The following is a 24,040-nucleotide window of genomic DNA, read 5'->3' as shown; positions in this document are numbered from 1 at the left end:
TATTTAACAAATAATTTATTTCCTTGAATACAAAGTGAAAATCGAAAGAATAGTACCTACGGTATTGCGAAATAAATCCCAAAATGATCCTAAATTAAAGACGCAAGTAATAATAATTGAAAGTGCTAGATGAAACTAAGTACAAGCATATAGTAAATCAGAAAACTAACGACGATGTTGTGTCTGCTATAACGCATAGTTTGTTCATGTACCAACATTCATTTATTGAATCACGAAAATTAAATTCCAGGTTTGAAAACACTTTAAATTCAAGTGAATGTCTATAGCTAAGAATTTCATCAGAACACTTTTGTATTTCCAGAAATAATAATGACTTGAATTTGATAATTTGACGAAAATAGCTTGATTGTACTAAGACTTAAGGCACAAGTAATACAATCTTTTCAGTCTATATATATATATATATATATATATATATATAGAGAGAGAGAGAGAGAGAGAGAGAGAGAGAGAGAGAGAGAGAGAGAGAGAGAGAGAGAGAGAGATAGTTTCGCATATATGATTTAATTGATATTTATTTTAATTTAATTGTTTGTCAGTCGAAAATTTTTATTCTATTATATTATAAATTTATTCACTAGAGATGCTGAATTTATTTCAAAATTGATAAACAAACTCTGTCTTTGTTTTAAAATGATTGGCTGCTGTCATGGTCATTTTGGGGCTTTAGGTTTAAAATGTAAACAAACTTTCTTTATTTCTTAGAGAAAATGATTAGCTTTCGTCAGGGTAACACTGAGAGGAGGTGCGTTTTGACAGTTGTTTGGCTTCTAGAAACTCCCAAGAGATGATCACGTGACCCGTGTTTATGTTTTAGAAAGCCCATATAACCTCTGTTTTAGAGAATTACTTTTAGTAGAAGTTGGCCTGATAAAGTGTTATGTCGTGCTGTTAGGAGTTATTTCAAATTACTTGGATTCAAAATGATTAGTTTTGTTATTTTTCTGGAAAATATATGTGCTCATTTAATATTGTGGAACAATAACAGTTTTCTATTTTTAACAGATTCAGTAATTATAAACCAGGATGATAATTCATATTTCTTCATAACTGTAGACTTCAACAATATGGATTTCACCATACGACATTGTCTTCGAGTCTTGATTCTTCGTCAGGATTCAAACGTGAAATCAGTAGGACATTTCGTTATTAGGATTACTAAAAAAATGTTTCTTAGATAATTCTGGGCTAATTTTGTATTTGGTTCTATAAAACCGTAAGTTTTCATTTTGTTCTTATTCTTACTGCAGTTTTCCACTGAAATAAATTATTGATTTTTCAAAGCTTGTCGAAGAAGAAAGTGAGGCACAAATGGATTTACAAGCAAAACCAAATTAGAGAAACAAAGACAAATGCAATTACAAGAAAAACAAATGCAGTTAAAATATGAGAAAGAGGAGAAAGAGATACAATAAAGAGAGAAAGAAAGACAACTATAGTTACAAAAGGAACAAATACAAATGCAATTAGAAAAAGAAGAACGAGAGAAAGAGAGGGAATAAAACTTTAGAATAAAAGAAATGGATCTGGCAAGTGAAACGCACATTCGTACTTCAAATCCCATATTTAAGTTTTGATCTTGCAAAGAGTATATATTAGTGCCCCTTTCAGAGAAAATGAAGTAGACAAATATTTTACTCGTTTTGAAAACGTGTCTGAAAATGTGAAATGGCCAAGGGAGCATTGGACTCAGATATTACAATGTGTGCTCACTGGTAACGCTGGTGATATTTACAATTCACTGACAATTCAGCAAAATGGTGACTATGATGTTGTTAAAGAATGCATCCTAAGGGGTTATGGGTTATTCCCTGCAGCTTAGCGACACAAATTCAGACGCTATAGAAAAGAAGCAGGACAAAGTCATGATGAATTTGCTAGAGAAAAAGAACAGTTGTTTGATAGATAGCCAAGAAAGTTGAACGAGATTATAAAAGTCCCAAACAACTTATATTATTTGAAGATTTCAAACACTGTGTACATAGTGACATTAAGTATTTTCTTGACGAGCATCAGATTGAAGCCTTCGACAATGATGCGCGTGCTCCTGATGAGTATTCTTGAACTCATAAAATTATTTTTGTAAATAAGACTTCTACTCATCAGTCTTATGGCACAAAAGTATTTGAGCCTAATACAGGTCCTTTTAAAACTCAAACTGGCACAACTTCTCAAAATCAAACTTCAGAAGAGCTCGATTCAAGATCCTTGTCACTTTCTACGTGTGCCTATTACAAGAAAAATAAACACTTTTTTTTATTCCTACAAATTGAAATATAGGCATCAGAATCATGACAGACCTATTCCAAAATGGTCTTGCTTATAGTCACGGTCATGCATTGAAAGTAATAAATTTGTTGGGTCTAATAAACCTCAGTCTGATTTGATCATGGAGAATTATGAACCATTCATATCGAAGGGTTCTATGCCAATTTTGGGTGATTTGGGGAAACATATCCCTATTGAAATTGTAAGGGTCACTTTAGCTTCTCAGATTTTATTATTGTCAGGTACATTGCCTTTTTCTGAAAAGTCTTCTTCTAATGAAAGTGTTCTTACTCAATGAGTATAGTGTGGCTTTGTTAATGTTCCTCTCCATTGTGTACATTTGTCATCATACTTAGTTTCAGGACCGGTGACAGTCAGAACGGTCTGTTTTACCCGTTGAAGGCATTCATTTATTACTAGGCAACGACCTAGCTGGACACAATGTAGTGGTTAATCCACGTGTTGTAACTGACAAGCCTTGCTTGGATCAGAAAGTCGATCCAATTGAGAACAAATTCCTTAATTTATTTACAGCTTGTTTAGTTAACAGAGCAATGGCAAAGAAAGCTCTTGAGAATGATGTTGATAAGGAACGTATTCCTTTAACTAACACATGTATTGACAGGCTTTGATGAGGTCACTTTCACTTCTTGTTTGAATCAATCAGAAGACATTGATCACAGTGATCTTCATTTAACGACTCATTCTCTTTATTCTAATCAGGGTGAAAACGGAAATAGATCCTGTGATCTTCTGTTTGTTTCAGAAGGCCATTAGTGAAACTGAAGCTACTGAATTCCTTTCTGTTATTTCATTAAAAATGGTATTCCTATGCGAAAAGTAAGAACTCTCGTTGTACCTGCTGATGACGAATGGTCCGTGAACTATCAAATTGTTGTTCCAAAACCTTAGAAACACGAACTACTTAGCCTGGCCCATGAAAGTCCATTAGCTGGTCATTTAGGGATTAATAAAACTTATCACATGATCTAAATCACTTCTATTGGCCGAAAATCAAAGGTTATGATCGTAAATACTGAAGATCTTGTCGTACATGTAAGATGGTAGATAAACCAAATCAGAAAATTCCCAAGGCTCATTTACAACCTATTCCTGTATTTAACGAACCATTCAGCAGAATTATCGTAGATTGTGTTGGTCCCTTACATAAGACCAAGTAGGTAACCCATACGAGTTGACCATTATGTGTGCGTCAACAAGGTTTACAAAGGAAATTCCCTCGAGGCATATAAAATTTAGAACAATAGTTAAAGCTTTGATAAAGTTCTTAATCAATCTGGCCTATCCAAATCTGTTCAATCGGGTCAATTGTCAAATTTTAGGCCTGGAAGTCTCTAGCCTATTATGCTTAAATTTGCTTAAATTTGGCATTCACCAACTCAAGTAAAAATTTAATTTATGGCTTGACAGAACTATACCGGAGAGAAAAATTGAGTCTTATAATACTGGAATTCTGTCTCTCCTGCTCATTCACAACATTTTTCTACAGTTTTGATATTACGGCCGTAACAAAGTTAAGGAGACAAAGAATAAGTTAAATTATAATATTAGTGTTCCTGGGTACTAAATAAATTATAGGACTACCATTATATCGAAAGAGATAGCCAGGTTAAACATATAATTAATTTAGTAGTACATGTCCCATTCAGTGAAAATATAAGTGAGGGAGTATCATCAGATTCCCCATATACTGGAGTGACACATCTTCGGAATTCAGAAATTATGAAAGATCTGGACCAGAAACTTTCACATTTGCAAGAGCAAGAAAGAAATGAACGTAAACAGTTATTATTTGAATATGAGCACTTATCACAAGGACAAAAAAAATTTCATGGCGATGAAATTGTAAATTCCAAACATGTTAAACAACACCCGTACACGATGAACCCACTGAAACAGGAATACTTGAAAAATGAAATTCAATATTCGCTGGATAATGATTTTATAGAGCCAAGTAAAAGTGACTGGATGTCACCATGCATACTTGTTCCGACGCCAGGTAAAACTTTCCATATGTATACTGTTTATAGAAAGGTGAATAGTGTGACAAAAACAGATCAATTCCCATTACCAGGAATCGATGACTGTATTGATAAGATCGGGAAAGTATTCACCAAATTTTACCTTCTGAAATTATTTTGGCAGATTCCGCTAAAAAGCGACTGACACGATTTTGTTGTATGGCCGGACACTACCGAAAGTTTGGTTCCAATTTTTCTATAATTCCTGAACACCTGAAAAATTTATTGAGAAAGAAAAACATATTCCAACGGACTGAAACATGTCAGGAGGCTTTTGTCAAGTTGAGAGCCATATTTAAACGCGCACCAGTTCTTACAGCTTCTTACATGCCAGTGATGTTGGGGTTGAAGCAGTTTTGATTCAAGAAGATAAAAATGGTAATGATTATCCAGTGTTCTATTTTGCTAAGAAATTAAATAAGCACCACAAATATTATTCAACAATCGAGAAGGAATGTTTGACTTTGATATTGGCACTACACCATTTTGAAGTTTACCTTAGTTCAGCTTCTATTTCGAATGTTGTATTTAGTAATCACAATCCCCTTGCTTTCCTCCGCTAGATGAAAAATAAAATAAAAAAGCACTACTAAGGTTTGTTGTTACAGGAATATAATCTTGATATTAGACACATCAATCAAAACGATAATTGAATAGCAGATGTACTTTCCCGTTTATAACAATGTATTATCCCATGCACACTGTTTATAATTCATATAAGCAATTCTTATGTTTTTCTTAATATCATGTATAAGTAATCTATGGCAAAAGGAAAGCTTTATCATATAAATCAATTTTATGGGGGGAAGGAGTTAGATATATATGATTTAATTAATATTTATTTTAATTTAATTCTTTTTCAGTTTTCAATTTTTGTTTTATTTTTGCTATTACAATGTAAATGTATTAACTAGAGATGATACTATTTCAGGAAATGGTTTGACCTTGATTGTTAGTTTTGTAAACACGAAGTGTTGGCCTAGATTCCGACCTTGTTCTGTCTTTGCTTTCAAATGATTGGTTGTTGTCAAGGTCATTTAAGGGCTTTAGGTTAGGTTAAAATGTTCTGTTGTGCTGTTTGGAGTTATTTCAAATAAGTTGTTTGGCGTTATTTCACAGTACGTGGATTCAAAAGGATTAATGTAGTTATTTGTCTACAAAATATGTTTGCTTATTTAATAATTGTAACAAGAACGGTTTTCTATAAAATTTATTCAGCTATCAGAAACCAGAGTGATAATTGTCATTTCTTCAAGGAACTTTAGATTTCACCGTCATTGTCTTCCATCTTGGATTCGACATCGCAATTCCAAGGTGAAATCAATAGAACATTTTGTCATTAGGACTACCAAGATTTTTTTCTTAGATGATTCGCGGATATTTTTGGAATTGATTCTATAAAACCATAAGTTCATAGTTTGTTTCTTATTTTTACAGAATTTTTCAAGGGAAATAAATTATGATTTTTTTTTGAAAGTTTGTCGTTTTCACCCTTTCTTATGTTACTGTTTATTCGAGCCTAAACAGATAGCGTATATATTGTTCTCTACTTGACCTCGTGTCACAGTTAACATTTTCTCCACACAAAAGCACAACTAAGGTATAATAATGTTTTGCAATGATCCTGATGTTTACAAAATTAAAACTATATCCTGGATGTCACTCAGGCAATTTCAAAACTTAGAACGAAATAAATATATTTACTTCATCTGTTAAAAATAATACTGAATTTAAGCGCATAAGTTTGGGTCAAACAGAAACGAACTCGGTTTTGGACATGGTCAGGTCCTACAAACAATGTTACCTTATAATACCATGTAATGAAATACAAAACCAAAACTAACAAACAAAGCAAATTATATGTTCATAAGATAATCACATTAACGTTGAAAAATCATTACCGAGATGGACTGATATAGAACTTGCTAAATCTGTATTAATATCTGTTTTCTTCCATGCACATGTAGCTTGTTATTCCCATGTACATATCTTTCTGTCATGACTATTTTTAAGACATATTTTTGAGGTTAATTCTCGACGGGAGATAATTTCTAGGGAGTAATGAGGTAGGGTTTCAAGCTTCTTTGACATGCAGTTATACGAAGTTTATGTAATCCAAATGGAATTGGTCGCTGTTTGAATTCACATGTTAGAGGACGAAAAGAATGAAAAGTGCCTAACACAACAATAATAATGTAACGCTTTTCTTCAAAACTCCAAGTGAATTGACTGATTTCATTTAGGAATGAACAATTAGTATTGAAGAATTTAACATCTTAATACTAAAGTGAAGTAAAGAAGAATTTACATTAATTCTAACATTCTAAATTCTATTTGCGCTGTCATATTGAAACGAGTCCAGTAAATGGACTAAATATTATCTATTTGTGTTAACTATGGAATGCAATATTCGTTTGCATACATAAAATAAAATCGAGCAAATCATGTCTACTACAAAGGCGACATTTAATATAATCGTTCCATAAGGGTATCACAGTTACACACAAAGTGAATTCTTATATATTTAAATGTATTTCTTTGCACCAATTATTCATTAAAGTCATAGAAAGTTTCTTTACGGTCCGTGTAATTTATGATCGATTGCCTTATACTAAAGGCCAACACTTCCAAATATGAAGCCCAATTTCTCTAATATGGATAACTAATGCATTTGTACCACTTACTCCATATATTTGAGCTGGAAGTCAGCCTGAAGATAATGGTCATTTCCACATGCTAACACTCAATTTCCGACAGGGATATTTCAATTTAACAATGCACAAACATTTTCATAATTGTAATGAATTACGGATTGTGCAGGGAAGACAATGGTATGTGTACTATGCCATTCCTTCTACCATAAGATGTTCTTCAGTAGGGGTGATAACGTTTTGTCTCCAATAGTGTCGAAAAGATTCACTTGCTCCACAAATTATTCCCTCACAAATTGTATTCCAGGAGGGTCGAATGACAAAGTGGCCTTCATTATCCGACCAGGTCCCTCTGGTATACTTCCCTATTAGATGTTGTATTGTTGGAATTGCCCTAGATGTGTCTGTATGCTGCTTCATTAGAATCACAACGTGCCTGCGTCTATCTACCGCAGCAACACATTCTTCCTGGCTCCAGTGAGACTGGAGAAATGCCGGTGTTATTACAGTGACTACGACGAGACTTTCATTAATACATCGATGTATTTCTTCTATGATTCGCATTCCAGGAACAAAATTATCCGCTCCAGTGCATACAAGGTCCCTTTCTGTGTTGAACGTTTCACTGATATACCTATTTAATGTAGGCAAGATGTTTTCGTCTACGATTTGAGAGTCTTGACTGGAGTATGAAAGAAATACAAGAAATTTGAAATCTGCGTTCTCCCGCAGAATTTCTTTCTTGAGGTTTCCTAGGTCCTTGTTTAGATGTGCCGATTTACACCTACGTTTGATTGTGATGGCGAAAGTAAATATGCTTATTATTAGTGCAACTGATGACCCAACTCCAATACCGAAAATAATTGCAAGCCGGCAGTTTCCTTTCATCATTTCGAAAAGCTCATTGCTTAACAACGTTTCTTTATTGCCATATTTACATGCCAATGCTGTCCTATTGACGATGTCAATATCTGTAAACAAAATCCATTCCATAAATACTAGTGTGTCACAATCGCACAGGAAATGATTCTCAAATATATTAATCATTAAATATTGTGGAATATCTGAATGCAATTCTTCCAATTGGGTATCTTCGCTTGCGTTGTATCCATATCGGTACCTCTTTCCTATAAGACTTCTATCTTGGAACTGTTTGAGCAAAATGTTCGTCATAGCGGTTCTTTCATTGCTTACAGTGTCTTGCTTCCAAACTAGTCCCTCGAATTGTTCCCAGAAGGTTGCAGGTAAATTTTTCAGCCGATTTTTTCTTAAATTAATTAACTTTATATCTACTGCATTGCTGAGATCGATATTCAAATATGAGAGTTCGTTCTCACTCAGATCAAGTATGCGTAGCTTTGAATTGGATAAGAATATATTTGATGGCACGAAAGTAAGAAGGTTATTATGTAGTATAACTATCTCAAGGTCATTATTTTGGGAGAACAAATAGGAAAAATCGTCCATATCCTGCATCTTGATTAATAGGTTAGTGGACAAATTTAGAATTTTCAGCGAAGGAAAAATGTTTAAAAAATGTGGCGATATATATTCCATATTGTTACTCGCTAGGTTCAATGTCTCTAATGCATGAAAACGACAGGCTCCAAGAAATGTAATATTTAAAAATGTTATGCTGTTTTTGCTTAAGTCTATCATTTTGGGAAATTTGATGTCACAATTCTCAAAACTGAATTTTACATTAAGCCTTACTTGAGCAACTGGATTTACGATACCCTGGATAAATAAATACACTGTAGCTGGCATATCAGCCACTTCTATCAGCTGTTCCCCTGCTATCGTATAATCCCCCATAATATACTGGGAACCAGTGAAATCCAAAAGCTCAATGTTTTTGATTAACGATATAGGGAAATCTTTCTTCCCCAAACGCGTAACCGTTGTAGAATAAGAAATATTTAAGTATTTTATATTTGCGAACAAATCTTGCACGATTGCATGTTCCACATATATAACGTTGACTCGACTTATATCCAAATACGTAAGATTCTTTCTATGAAGAGCCTTCGAAAAGTTCTCTCCCAGGACAACATGCCGCTTATACAATTGTATTCCAATTAAAGACAGATATTTCAGATTGTTCATTTTATCAGTTAGTGCTGCTTCTACTGTATCTAATTTTAGTCTTGTGTTCCCGTCCAAACAAAGTCCTTCAAGATTGGGTGTAGAATGAAATATATCGGGATCAATTAGACTGAGTTCTTTACATGATGATATAGAGAGAAATTTTAACTCTTCTAGTCCATTAAGAAACCCCCTTTCAATACGTTCAACTTTAGTAAATTCAAGAATGGAAAGCTCTGATACATTAGCCCATGTTTGATGGTTGAAAAGTCCATCGGGGAAGGAATTGTAAATTTCGCATGTTCCCATCAACGTAACTTTCTGTACATTTGTCGGTAATATAAGAGGAAATTCTGTATTGCTGGCGATATTGTTGCAGAGATAATAAATTCCATCCTCAGTACAAGTTGAACTTGCTTCAGAAAAATGTATAACATACACTAAGATACATATGTACATAATTAGTCTCCGTTCTTTAGCTAGTAGATCAAGCGTTCGAATCGCGATGGAGATCAAACTTAAATGTTCACGTTTTAAAATAAAAGGCATGACGGAAAGGATGAGATCAATTGTACAGTCACCGGCATAACCCATATTGTCTTCTCATTTTGAAAGTTCGGATTTTTTCTCGAATTAGTTTTCATATTTGGCTGAATTTCAGAGGCGCTTGTCAGCGAGTCAGCTTTTCCTGAATAAGAAAAAAAAAAAAAAAATATTCAGATGGAAATACACTATTATAAGCACATAGTATTTTTCAGATTCCATTTATAAGATGTATTCACTTTTGGGGGAAAAAAAATTTCATTTTGAACTAAAGTTTGTCAATTAGCCAATTAAGTTCTTATTCTTCTTCTGGCTGTAAAAAGCTGATAAAAGCATGTCGGGAACAGATTTACACATAATGTTAAATAGGTTACATTTAGAAATTATATGGCCCCAAAATGAATATGGTATATCTTTTTCTATCACCCGATAACTATCACTGTGTGTCGTTACTCATTTGAATTTTCATATGGATTCATATAATAGAAAAACTACTTGAGTAGTTTCATATTTACGGTAGAATTCATTGATACAATGATGATAGGTTCTTAATAAAACACAGTTCAAGGATTCCAGGATGAATTATCCCATTGTCGTGCAGAGTTTAATTCAATATTATGGAAGTATAATACAACGGAGGAGCATTGAAACTCCTTGCCCCGTACATAGTCTTTTTGGGTAGAAACCTATCTGAAATCATTAGATTAACACAAATATCGATACATAGTGAAAGACAACATGCTTAATAAAAATTAACAAATATTTTTCCCCCAGAATACAAAGTATGAATGAAATCCCATAATATTCCAAACATTACAGGCACATACCATAATAATTTAAAGTCCTGAATAAAATGCAGTAAAAGTCCAGAAAAAATCCCCAAATTGAAGTCGATCACGTGTCTGTGGTAGCTATAAAACAGGTAACATGCCAAAAGTCTTTTGTTTAGTCACGGAAATATAATTCCAGGTTTGAATATACAATAAATTCCAGTGAATGTCTCTATCCAAGAATTTTATCAAATGACTTTCTTATTCCTAGAATAAATAATCAATTGAATTCAAAAATTTCATCTAAAACGATTAGAGCCCAAAACTACAGGTCACAACATATAGCATACAAATTGAAAGTGCTAAATGTTAAAGTACGAATGACCACGTCCTCACAATCACAAATTTATATAGTTCTCTAATTGATCTTAGTTCACAATTAACATGGTCTAAAAAATACATAATCTCTAATGGAAAAGAACCTTATAGAATGGTCTTGATGTTTACTAAATCAAAATCATAACCTAAACATTTATTTACGAAAGGCCAAAACCCTGACACAAATAAACATATTTACTTCTTCTTTTGATAATGGTCCTGACATTATGCCCATAAACATAGATAATAATTTAGTTATGTATTAGTTCTATAGACAAAATGAAATAAAATAGGTCAAACAGGTCAATCAGAAATGAACGCAATGGTTGAAAAGGGTGAAGTCCAATATGCAGTGTTATATAATTTGATTCTAAACCTTCTTCATCTTATTAGTAGAATCGTCAAACCATTAGCGTTTTATGAAGACAATGGTGGCATTGGTAAAACCCATAGTTTTGCGTGCAACAATATTAATTTAAATTAATCATGTAATAACGTATAATCCCAATTGATCATATATAACCATAATGCATTTTTGAAGCTCATCAGGGGTCTGTCTACTAATGAAATAAGTTAAGAACCCTATTTAATTTACTTCATCCAAGTTCGCAAGAATCGAAAAGGAAGATATTTATTTCATATATTTTGACATATGCAAATGTGTAGATCCTTTGTATGCAATGGGATCGTTTATTGCTGTGTACTCTAACCTGACAGTCTATTCCAAAGCCTATAAACGTTTTCTGTCTTGAAAGGTGTACGGACCGGATTATGATTCAGTCAAACATTAAGCGTATAAAATCTGGCTATATACAACAAATATAACTGTGTTGCAGATCTGAATGGGGAAAATATAACGTATTCAACTGGTGTCTTTATTTCATGTACAAACCTCGCTAAATGCAAACATTGCAAAGAGGCTAATTGATTAAAGAAGACATTGTCTCAAAAAGACCATTTTCATTCCATAGAATAATGAATACTTTCTTTAAATTTATATTGAAAGTTCACAAGCAATTGAGGCTTATAAGATAACTCATACCTGTAGCCTATATTTGTGCTATTTTCAAAATATTATGATATATATCGACGTACACAGTTTCTTTAATCCAAATGCATTGCATTTTGGGAATAAGTTATGCGCAAAAGCCAGGATATATACAGTTTCACCAGTTGCAATAAAGGTGTAATTTTACTAATTGAATGTTTGCTTACCGTTAACAAATATTTATTAGCATCAACGATGTCTAATACGATAATGTCATGGTTGAAAATAACCGCCTCGCCCATTACTAATTCTCATTACTAATCTAACTCTTATATATGTCCAATTATGAAACTAGATTCCCCTTATGTCATTCGTACTTAATTTTGATTGTCAAAATGTGAGATATTTGTAGGACTTAGGTTAGCAAGAACACAAACGAATCTTGGTAGGTACTAAGCATATCGTCATAATTTGCCTGATCTAAAGTCCAATAAAATCGTATTAAGCACTTGGAGTGAGCGAAGCATTGGCAGATAATGCAGTGTTGTTCCATGTATTTCAAGATTTTGAACTGTTTAATACAAATCAGTTAGTGTCGGACCAATGCATAATACTGCTTAAAATGAATTGCTTTTGATTTTTTCCCTAAAGTTATTCGCTTTTTCGTAAATTTCTGATGTATGAGTGGAAGGCAGCATCACCCAATGTTAGGGAATAACGACAAGACTTAAGCGCAGCTCTGTCCCAATCATGAGTAAGTTCCTTGGGAAAAACTTGTCACTAGACAACGTCAGAGCCTTAGTCTTACCTTGGTTTCATGATGCCATACCGGTATACGCAAGCAATTTTTACGAAGGTCAATGACCGATTGATATACAGGTATCCTGATATGACAGGGATTAATAGTAAGAAAAATGATTGTTTTGAATGATTGAATGCCATGAGTCACAAAAAGAGTGATTTTACGTAACATCTAAATACAATGTTCAGTTGAAAAAAGTATATTCATTACATGCGATGTGTAGATAATCCGAGCGTAAAAGAAACTGAAAGTTAGTTATAAATAGCGCCATGCAATGTTGCTCTCAGCTAGATGTGACTCGTTTGTACGTCTTTTCAAGTGTCAAGAGTCTTAAAGTGTCTTACATGTCGGAAAATGGCAGTAGAAACTTCGTTAAAAGCAGTGCAGATTCTATACCCTTAGGTGTTAAATAGTGTAGGAAATGCACAGGTGAGTACCGGGAGACAGAGGATGGTACTGTTATTGTGAAAAAAATGGCTAGAAGTTAAAATGATGCCTCGTATGTTTCAGTTACGTGTCCTGCAACATTTAGCAGTTAATGATACAAACAAATAGCTAACAGCTATTACAATTCCACATCTTCTTGTCCACCGTTTATGATGTAATGTATAACAACATAGTGACTGTGTATGGTGATCACGAAATTCCACATAAACGTATGAATAATATTCCTAGTCGCAGGGATAATTAAAGGTTGAAAAATACAATCTTGAATAAATTGAATATAAGCTATTTTTCTGCATATGCTGTTTTCAGATAAAACATTATACAGTATTGGCACACCCTTTTGTTTTCCTACATCACTGACGAATTTGAAAAAGAAGAGCATCAAAGATATACAAATGGCACAAAACTTAGTCATTTCATTCAATCAGTTATAATGTCTATCCGGAATGCAGCCAAGGGATCCCTAATAGACTCCAGATGTAAACGAACCGATATACTGATCCCTGTCTTTTCATGGTCTTTTGAACAGTCCGTTTTAGCAAAAGCTGTGAAATTTGCGTACAATTCTCACATTTCAAACAAATTGAACAAAGAAAACTCTTGTCCACATGAGCTCAAAACAGACGTATTGCCATTCTTATGGACGGTAAACTACTACAAAGATGTTGTTGAAATAAATAAACACTCGTATGCGAATTTGCCACTGTGTTACTAAAGAAGCTCTAGATTAATTGAAAACGTAAATAAGTTAACATTGTTTGAGACCACCAGGCAACTATCAGGTTAGAACTTTTACAACAACAAATGGTATTACTAAATTTTTTAATTTTTTATATCCTTGAAACCATTTTCTACGACATATATAGCGCGTATTTCTTCCTGGAATGTATGAAAATACCTTGGGCAGCTCTTAACAACATTGACAATACTATAATAAGTCATAAGATCAGAGTCACTAAGAGTCGGCATCGATATAGGGCAACAATCAAAACAGATTCAATACATTTTGGTAATAATAACGAACAAATTATGATGATCACCAAAATAAACTCTTTGGAATTGTTATATGCTCTGTTGACAGGACTTTCTGTATCTTATATCGGTATCTATCTATCTATCTATCTATCTATCTATTTTATTTTATTTTATTTTATTTTATTTTATTTATCTATTTTATCTATTTATCTATTTGATCTATCTATCTAATCTATCCATCCATCCAAAATCAAGGGTTAATGTCTTGATATTCTTAAATAGATTTATCCTGATTTTGATTAGTATGAATCTCCATCTCACCTTGCAACGAATAAACAATTATGAATGTATTTTAAGTTGTTTTCTCTGGTATATAATAAGACATGCCCACTTTCAAGGATATATCATACAGAGGCAGTGTGAACAGAGTACACTCTGAATCATACACACCACTTTGACTCATGCGGCCTTCTTTGTACAAGGTTCTCACTAGGACTATTCTGCTCGCTCGTCTGGCATGCTGCTTATTCGTCCATTACAGTTGTATCTTCTAGTGGTATGATTAAAGTATATGACGATACTGAAATTAGAATTACGTTTCACATTACAAACTGAGCGGCACGAAGCAACACGCACCATGGATTTTGGTAAAGAGGAATATTTGTCCCCTCTAAGAGATCATTATAAGCTGAAAGTCTACAAAACAATCACTATTTAATGCAATTACAAAGAATATGCATGCATTTGCTATAGTTACATAAATTACTCAAATGAACGAATGAAACCATACAATGATGCAACATCTTTGTTTAATATATTACGTATTTCATGAAGTTATTCACGCTGAAATACATATTTTAATTTAGTCAATAAAACAGTTCAGTATACATGCGCTGTGCATGCCCCTACATTGATATATACATTAATTTAAATACGCAAATGCTGTAATGTTTTAACTTAGCTGTGTTTTGGACTCTTTGTACCCTGGGCTCCTCCAAGCTAAAGTGCTTTTAATCAGCAGAAAAACTAGACTTAAATTTACATGAAACTATGCCGAAAATGTTACTAAAGCCTTTCTTTTACCACTCAAGGAGGGAAAGATAATATTCGGTGCCGGTTGCTACGGGTATTTGTACAATGTATGTAGTTATATCATAGCAAAGCGGTGTATACCTGTCACACTTTCTTTCACATGTATTCATTATAACATATTTAAATAAGCGACTTTAAATGTAGAGGCTCAACCATGTGGTTAATTGCGCACATTCAACTTACTTGCTATAACAATACCGACGTAATGGGCTAAAAATTACTTTGATCCTTACATCAACAAGAACAATAAGAACAGCACCAAAGTGCGTAGGGTATGTATGTGAACACGTATTCCCACAGCCATTGTGTTTTGTTAAGAATTGAAAGGACCTGTATATAAGTAGAGTAGCTAGGATAAATAATGTCTTGACAGAATATTGCCTGCTGTCGAAACAAATCAATGATCCATGCTGGAGGAAATTGCTGTATAAATATTGCTTTTTATTTTTACGGCCTATTTTGAGTGCAATTGGAACTGTTATTCTCTTGGACTTAAGTCTGAAATAAATTCATTATATGCATGTTATATATATATATATATATATATATATATATATATATATATATATATATATATATATATATGTAGTTTGCATTACTCTTAGAGTTTATATACACACATATGCATGTATATTAAAACTTCATATATTCATACTTAGATGAATGTGTATATATATATATATATATATATATATATATATATATATATATATATATATATAAGTGTTCATGTAACTACCCTGAATGTTCTATAATAGGTTTCAAGAAAGACTGTATGATATTAACATCACTAGCCATGTGTGAGCTACATGCGTGAAGCAGAAAATAGATGTTTGAATCCCTTTAAAAATAATATTTTTCATTAAAAAGATTAATTCTATTAACTCAGTTTTGAGTTTTAATAAATTAAGCCATTATGACGCGTTACAACAAAACTCTCTTACAGGTAACTTCAACACGTGTAATAAATAAGCTATGTCAGGTTTCCTAAATGAAATCTTTCGATCTTGCAGCTAGATCGGTTATTATGTAATTCGTATATAATGGATGTCTAGCAACTCTCTACTTAAGGTGGTAAATCCTATCCATGACAAGCTTCTATCAAAACCGCTCTTTAATTCGTGTAATGTCTGAGTTCATAAAATAAGTGTTGTCAAATAACGCATATATATATATATATATATATATATATATATATATATATATATATATATATATATATATATATATATATATATATATATAACCGAGTACAATGGTTACATATCTTTATACAAACTATAATGTTCCTTCATCATTTATGTAATTGTTCTCTCAAAGAAATGTGAGCTTACCTCCCTGCACTCTTTTAATCCTCTTCCCAATACAATATGTTAATTACCTCCCTATTGCATCATAATTCCTACTATTTCCACTGTGAAGGCAAATTTTTCTCAAAATTGTTTCATTCGCTTTTGAACAGACAGGCTTAAACTGTTTTGAAAACTTTGTTTTTTGGCGGTAGGTTTGCATGTTCACTCAACTCTGATATTAAATTTGTATTGGCTTCCTTCTACATAATTATATGCAATGTATATTAGTTACAATCAGAACAGTGATATTTTTACTGAAATTTAAAATCACTTAGTTTTGATCATTTCTTAGTGCCAGATATATTAATTTCACAACCTGCAATGTTTCGCAATGGGGACATTGACACAGTGGAAATGTGAACATTCACACAGTTAAACACGGAAAAAGTCACTTGTATACTTAATGAAAACATGCCATGAAAAGCAACTACGTCTAATAGTTTAGATTTATCCAAATCTTGGTGTTATATCTCTTACTAATATCAACATATCCTCTATCACATTTGATGGAATACCTCCTTGACCCTAACGTACTCTATATTCAATGGTAATTAATTGCATTTATTTTGGACAGATGTGTCATAAAATTGATCATTTAATGTCTCGATTGTTTATGCTGTTCGGGCTAATGTACAAAGTAAAATGTATCACATGTTTATCGCTTTGTTTTATCAAAACATTTAATAAACATATTTTAAATATATTTTGAAGAGATAGACCCACTATGCTGTATATATTGGTGTATCAGGGACAACCTCAAAATGACCTTATCTCTCTAGTCTCTCACTCTCCACAACAACGTTTGAAAAACGTTGTAACTTACGGCTGCCAGCTACATTAATTATGGTCACGTAAAGTATATGAGAAATGTAGGAAAAACGACTTAGTTCTCGTTAGTGAAACACCTGTAAATATAAACTAACGTCGAAATTAGAATCGCAATAACAGCTTTGTTCGATGGAACCGTGTGTTGAACTTGAATTATCCTCGAAATCTCATTTTAATTAAAGATCAGAATAGATATGTCTTACAATGAGAGTTATATAAATGGTTGAAAACTATATCGTACTGCTAGATGCATTACCATATATAAGATCCTTTTACAACTATGTTTAATTTACAAGAGCAAATGTACGCGCAAAGAAACACAGTAATGGTTTACGTCATGCTCTGATACCTATAATATATAAATTTTTGAGTTTATTACATCATTGTGCAGTGTAAGTTTTATGCGTTTCATCGGGAGTTTATTAATAGATTTTAGTCTAACCAAAATAGTTACATATAAGCCGGTAAACACAGTATGGCTTCAAAATATTCCTGGATAGCTTGTATTGTAGACCAACTACACGTTAGGGAGACCGTCATGAATTTACAAACTCTGGGTGTATGTGCATCTATGAATATAAATATGTTACAATTTGACACGTGGTCCATTCACTACAAGGTAAGTGTTCACTCCAGTAAAACCCACGGTTCATACAGACAACAAATTGACACAATTGATACAACAAGACATTTTCCTAAACCGATCACAATCATTCCACGAAATAATGAACACTTTCTATACCACAATTATCAAAGTTAACAAGAGACGTTCGTAACCCAAAGGCAGGAATCTGGATATCGAACATAGATCAGGATATGCTGACACCTGACTCCAAAACAATTTTTTATCTAACTGGAGTACTCAAAATTCAGTTCAATGCTTTCTCAAAGGTATCGATAATTAATATTTAACTCATGTTAAAGTTCACTTGTAATGAACTAGATGTTTCAAAATGACTATCAACAGGTGATTTTTATATGTACAGCGAAATGTACGTTTTGAAATAAAATACACGTTTTTTCTTCAGTTACTGATACCAAAACGAATACAGCTACTAATGCTTAGAATGGTTAGATGATATACATGTCGTTCATGCTAAACGTGTCTTTCATGTGGTCCTCAGAAAAAATATGTGACTGAAACGCACGTATAGAATGGCATATTTTAGTTGCTCTACACTTTTTTAAAATTAGAATAGATCCGACTTTGCATACATTTGACAGGTATATAAAAGCATACGCTTAACAGTACACATATATGCACACAAACTAACATCTCTATGGAAACTAAAGCTACATAAGACAAATGATAATGGAGAGGCAGCGGGATTTACAGCCGCATTGATCAACTACTACTACGAATTGCGATAATAATAACGACAATACGACGACTACCACTACTACTATTACTACTAATACTACTACTACTAATTATAATAATAATAATAATAATAATAATAATAATAATAATAATAATAATAATACAGAAGAATTATAAGCTGAGGTATGCATTATGTATGTTGTCTTTATCTGCTTTAAAAAATAGAATATTTTCCCTAATAATTGACGTCTACATTATGTACCTCCAATTAATTTTGTGACGGCTCCAGTGGCCTAGTGGTCAGAGCGTCCGCCTCGGATGCGGAAGGTCGTGGGTTCGATTCCCGGCCGAATCATGCCAAAGACTTACAAAAATGGTACTAGACGTTGACCCAGTGCTAGACATCACTATAAACTGCTACAGTACAGACATCGTAGCGATATGAATGAACAATTGTTAAAGCTACGTTAAAAATCCAAATCATATCAGATCACACTTATTCTTGTTCTTGAGATCATTTTTGTGAGCTCATAATAATGTTATTCATTTCCTAGCTATATGAACACCAAAGAAGTCCTTTGGTAACATTTACCTGCATGGAAATTGGGAACTGTGCAAACCTATTTAAGTACAGTTAGGATAAGAAGACAGTATCAATGGCAATGATACAAATAACAACAGAAACTTCAACATCATAGCAAGACGACATTGACATAAGTTTTCAGATTATACGTTCACTTTTGCAAATTATATTGTGTCATTTAATAATATAACAAACTGTAATCAACGCAATGAAGCAGACAGCGTTGTCAATTCATACAGATTTGATTATACTGTAGTTGTTTTTTTTTTTTGTTGTTTTTTTTTTGTTTGTTTGTTTTTTATTTTATTTTTTTTAATTTTGTTTTTATTTTTATAACCATTAAGAAAATCGTTTGGGAAGGAAAAAGAAATGATTGGAAAAGACAAACGGCGAATTTCCATGCGTGCTACAAATACCAATTTAAATTACACATACCATTATCAGAATCAAAGTTCATGGTTGCAAACGATACGTTTAAATCACTATCAGGGTTCTCTCTAAACCAGAATCTGTTTAGAAAACTACTTATTTTACATGTCTCTATTACGCATGGAAACTGAAAAATGTGGTTGACTTCCTGCCTTTGACGAATAGATGGATTCATAGATCTTTGATTTCCATGGAATATAATAAATCTGTTTTTCACAAACATGTTTTTTTTTTACAAAGGTGGATACCTTTTTGAAAGCCGGTGAGCTTCATCGAGATATACGGCTGCACTATGAGGCCAGCTCGTGTTGAAGTCCTACATCAAGAGCTGTCGATCTGCGTATCTAATCTTATTATAAGTTTGCGTTGCACATACAAAAGGAGAATGTTGAGAACATGTATATGTGTGCAGTGATACGTAGCCATCTAAGGTATAACCTCGATAAATGCAGACGTTACAGCAAACCAAAATGACATAAGTTATTTGCTGACAGTGGTCAATATCAACTGACTACGTAATTATTACTTTGTTTGAACTGATATTCAAAGATAGCACAAACTAGTAACTTTTGTACGAAACGTCATATGAGCAGACTTTTCAAGCATTTCGTTACAGACCTTATATCATGTACGTAAGTGCTTAATTGCCTCACAAGAAAACTAGCCTGACCCTACCTTTTATTGAAAACTGCATTAAGTTCAGTTCCACTTGTTATTACAAGTTCATACTTCAATGACTTAAACTTTGGCAGGATTTTACTAGTATCTGCTCCTTTGCTTGTGATACTTCCGTGATTAGAAACGAAATTCGACTCGAAATATGTGTGTAGTTAGCTTGGAGAACATATATTGGGCAGTATTAATTACAGCTGAATCTAAACTTCCTTCTTGTTAAAATGAAAGCATTCAAATCTAATTCAATAGTCTGTAAAAGAAATATCATTCGTAAACAATTGATTAATATCAAACAGTTGAAATTTGATTATAATTATGTTAACTCTAATAAAAATTGATTTATTTTGGTAAAGACATAGAAAGACACACACGTACTCACACCTCTGTCGTAGAAAATAGTTTGTTTAGTTTGTTTGGTGCTGTATGGCACATAAATAAGCGTAGGCTTCAAGTTAGGGACTAGACAGTCGGAATAAAGTGTTTGTCCCAAGGAGACACCACTGCAGCGAACCCAGGCTAACCCGATGCTAGATTTGAAACGTCATCCTTCGAGCTGAGAATTCAGCAAGCTAAAGACTTCGCAACCTCGGTTCTGATAGGAATTACGCATATCACCCTGCATTTCGTGAAAGATTGTCAAGTAAATATAGGTAATTCCCGTCTAATAAGTGAATCAATTGTGAGGATTTGAAAGGGGATGGAACTCTTTTAATATAGATATAGTCGCATCGGACCCAACGATAATTCTGCTTGAAATGAATTATATAACCATTATTTCCTCTTGAAAATGTGATGGCATGGTTTTGGGTTAATCCAGTCATGGCATCGGTGTTTAATGCCTTCAGTAAAGTTCATTAGTTACACAAGTATCATATGTTTGGTGGGAGCTCAATACATTGTCATTCCTTTCATTATTTATCTGCACACAGGATGTTTGTTAGAAGTCATATGCCGAGATTTATTACTGTCATGGAAGAAGACTGTTGATGAATTATAAATGGGAACATAAGGCACAGGGTAACTGACCATTTGAGACACTTACCATGCTAATTATAAATATTTAAATGCAACTTTTAAATAGATAATTAATACTGTATTTATGTGTATTATTCAAATTGTGAGCACATGAAGAGAAATATACCAACAATATCAAAGTAATCTTATCAAGCGTCGTATTACAACTCAACGATAGGTATTTATCCGTATCATTTCTTCACTTATCACGCATTAATGTTTGCACTTTCGTTTACGATGAACACTTGATTATATAAATGTGTACGTGTTGCTACCAACTATGTAATTTACCTAATTTAATGTTTACGTACCTTTAAATCATTCAGTAGTATATGTCCAGACTTATACGATCAGACCGTGTTTCAAAATGGTGGGACACAGCGTTCGAAATCATAAGACAAGTAACGCGAGAATCATTCATAGAGCAAGAATATGATAACAATTTCTAAACTTACTTCTAGCAAATAATTTGGTATCCACTCCAAATTCAGTAGTTCTCTATGGAGTTATAACTGATAAGTTTACATCTTGGAGTTTAGATATAAAGCTGGTATATGTTTGAAACGGCTACTTATAAAATTATTACATTATTAGAGAGACAAAAATGTTATATAAAATAATAATAATAATAATAATAATAATAATAATAATCGTAATAATAATGAAAAATAAGGAGAAGAGGAATATAAGCATGAATACATTTTACTTGACTGACTATACACACATGTTTTTGACTGTATCTATGTTACATTGTTTCGTCAAAAATATTATATCAAAGGAATAATTGCATCTAGTATGTAAAGAAATCTCATGTTTATGATGGTGTGTGGCACACTCATATGAAATAATAATAGGTCTTGCTTGGCACACGTCCTTTAATTAATCACGTAGATACACGTATACTGAACGTTATCCAAACATCCAGCAGACATAAATATGTATACCAAGAAAGACAGACAGACTGACCACCAGACATACAGACATAGATAGACATTTATAGAGACAGAGAGCAAGAGACAATGAATGAGAAAGCGGATCACAGATGTAAACCAAAACAGAAGAGAAAAGCTATCTGTCGATTTTAGAAGAGAATTATTGATTCTACTTTCAAGGTTGATATAAATACGATAGGACTATGTATGTGTGTATGTATGCATGTATGTATGTATGTATGTATGTATGTATGTGTATGTATGTATGTATGTTTGAGTGCATGCCTTCAGAGTGATGTATTGTTCTATAATAAACCAACTTGCGCGCCATAATGTTTATGAAAAAAGTCATTTACTTCAAAAAATGAGTGGCTTACAATAATATGTTTCGTGAAAGAGTACATGCAAAGTATCGCATTCTTTGAATGATATTGCTGCTTGGTAAACTTGAATAATGACAAATCTCCATATACCTTTGTTTTCGGAGTCAACGTCATGCATCTAAAAAATTAATGGTTTGCTCTTTGCCAACCTAAGTAATTTGTATTGCTGGAAAACGTTCTCTTCTAGGTACCGTGCAAGATCATATTTTCTCTTCTGACAAGTGTAAATCTTCCACAGAAGAAATACTTAAATAGTCTGTTTTGAGATATCTTTGTAACGGTCTCGCACGTATTTTTGAAAGGATAGTGTAATTTCCTCTTTTTCCAATGGTCGTTTTGAAATTGTAAAACGACTGTAGTATTTGAATTAAGTTTCAACATATGACGGCGGTATCATTATTTCACTCTGCGATTTAAGTTGTACATTATTAATTTTAGTCCTGTCTATGAGGATACGCGAATATCAACTTACTGTCTGGTAAGACTCGCTTTGAAACTTAGGTTGAAGACCCTAAGATCTATTCATTTTTACTGTGACAAGCTACAAAATTTTAATTGTACCTGCCATAAATCCTTTTTTATATAATCTTCAGGAACAAAGCTACAATTAATTCAGCATATATTATTTACTTACTAAGTTTATGAAACCTTGAACATATTAACATCATCTATCTTAGTTCATAATGTAAGTGGATATATATATATATATATATATATATATATATATATATATATATATATATATATATATATATATATATATATATTGCATGCATGTACTTCTTAATTGTAGACTCCGGAAATTAGGACAAACATGATATAAACCATTTAAAGCACTGTCTTTATTCAGTTACCTATATATGTAATGTATTGGGGTGGTAGACATGTATCGAATGCAAGTTATTGTTACACTTGGTGCGATTTTATGTTATATCAACTTCTACTTTACCGAATTGAATGTGTATTTGCCAATCACAAACATGTACTAGTAACGCGGCCGTCGTAGACGATACGTTGTTATTGAATGACAAATGAATTTCTTGCATTGTAATAATACTACTGATAATACTTATTACTAACACAACTACTAATTTTACGATATTCGTTTCGCTCAGACTAAACCGGTTGTACATGTAATGCTTAAACATCAACAATACATGCAACATATGTGAACATAAACTCTTACAGACGACCGTGCCTTGCTCACTCATACGACACCATAATATATCGCATTTTCCATAAATATTAATATTTAATAAACACAAACCTACACAGTTGTGAATGTTGCTATCAACTTGTAATTTACCGAATTAAATATCTGCTTACCTTTCGCAAGCATGTGATATTATCACGGATGTGGTAGAGGATAGTTCCCTAGTTGAACATGTGCGCACATTAAATTCGAAGTCACAACTCATTAACATGGATATAATACATCGACCAAATCATATGACACCTCAT

General features: G+C 32.8%; 1 protein-coding gene and 1 long non-coding RNA gene across 4 annotated transcripts; one reads left to right on the top strand and one right to left on the bottom strand.

Annotated features, from left to right (window-relative positions):
• LOC149787263 (toll-like receptor 6) lies at positions 1–24,040 on the bottom strand. 3 transcript variants are annotated; one of them, XR_016425138.1, is made up of 4 exons: positions 23,906–24,040; positions 14,421–14,550; positions 7,016–9,755; positions 1–4,890 (listed from the first exon to the last, which is right to left on the bottom strand). XR_016425138.1 is itself a non-coding variant. In XM_089977765.1 (3 exons), exon 3 carries the CDS (start codon positions 9,659–9,661, stop codon positions 7,172–7,174), a length of 2,490 nt encoding a protein of 829 aa, XP_089833891.1. In that variant the 5' UTR covers positions 9,662–9,755; positions 14,421–14,550; positions 23,906–24,040; the 3' UTR covers positions 1–7,171. The 3 variants fall into 3 exon arrangements, 2 of the variants coding, with proteins under 2 accessions (XP_089833891.1, XP_089833892.1); XM_089977765.1 differs by having other exon boundaries at positions 1–9,755; XM_089977766.1 differs by lacking the exon at positions 14,421–14,550 and having other exon boundaries at positions 1–9,755; positions 23,906–23,990.
• LOC149787264 (uncharacterized) lies at positions 17,684–21,745 on the top strand. Its single transcript, XR_016425275.1, has 2 exons — positions 17,684–17,861; positions 19,816–21,745. It is a non-coding gene; the product is annotated as an uncharacterized LOC149787264 (long non-coding RNA).

The sequence above is a fragment of the Sinohyriopsis cumingii genome, chromosome 12 (assembly GCF_028554795.1).
Source record: "Sinohyriopsis cumingii isolate HCF-2022 chromosome 12, ASM2855479v2, whole genome shotgun sequence".
In the NCBI taxonomy this organism is placed as follows: domain Eukaryota; kingdom Metazoa; phylum Mollusca; class Bivalvia; order Unionida; family Unionidae; genus Sinohyriopsis; species Sinohyriopsis cumingii.
This window is presented reverse-complemented; position numbering and strand designations above follow the sequence as displayed.

Coding starts and splice junctions, on each gene's coding strand:
- LOC149787263 (XM_089977765.1), bottom strand. CDS start 9,661: ATGGGTTATGCCGGTGACTGTACAATTGATCTCATCCTTTCCGTCATG.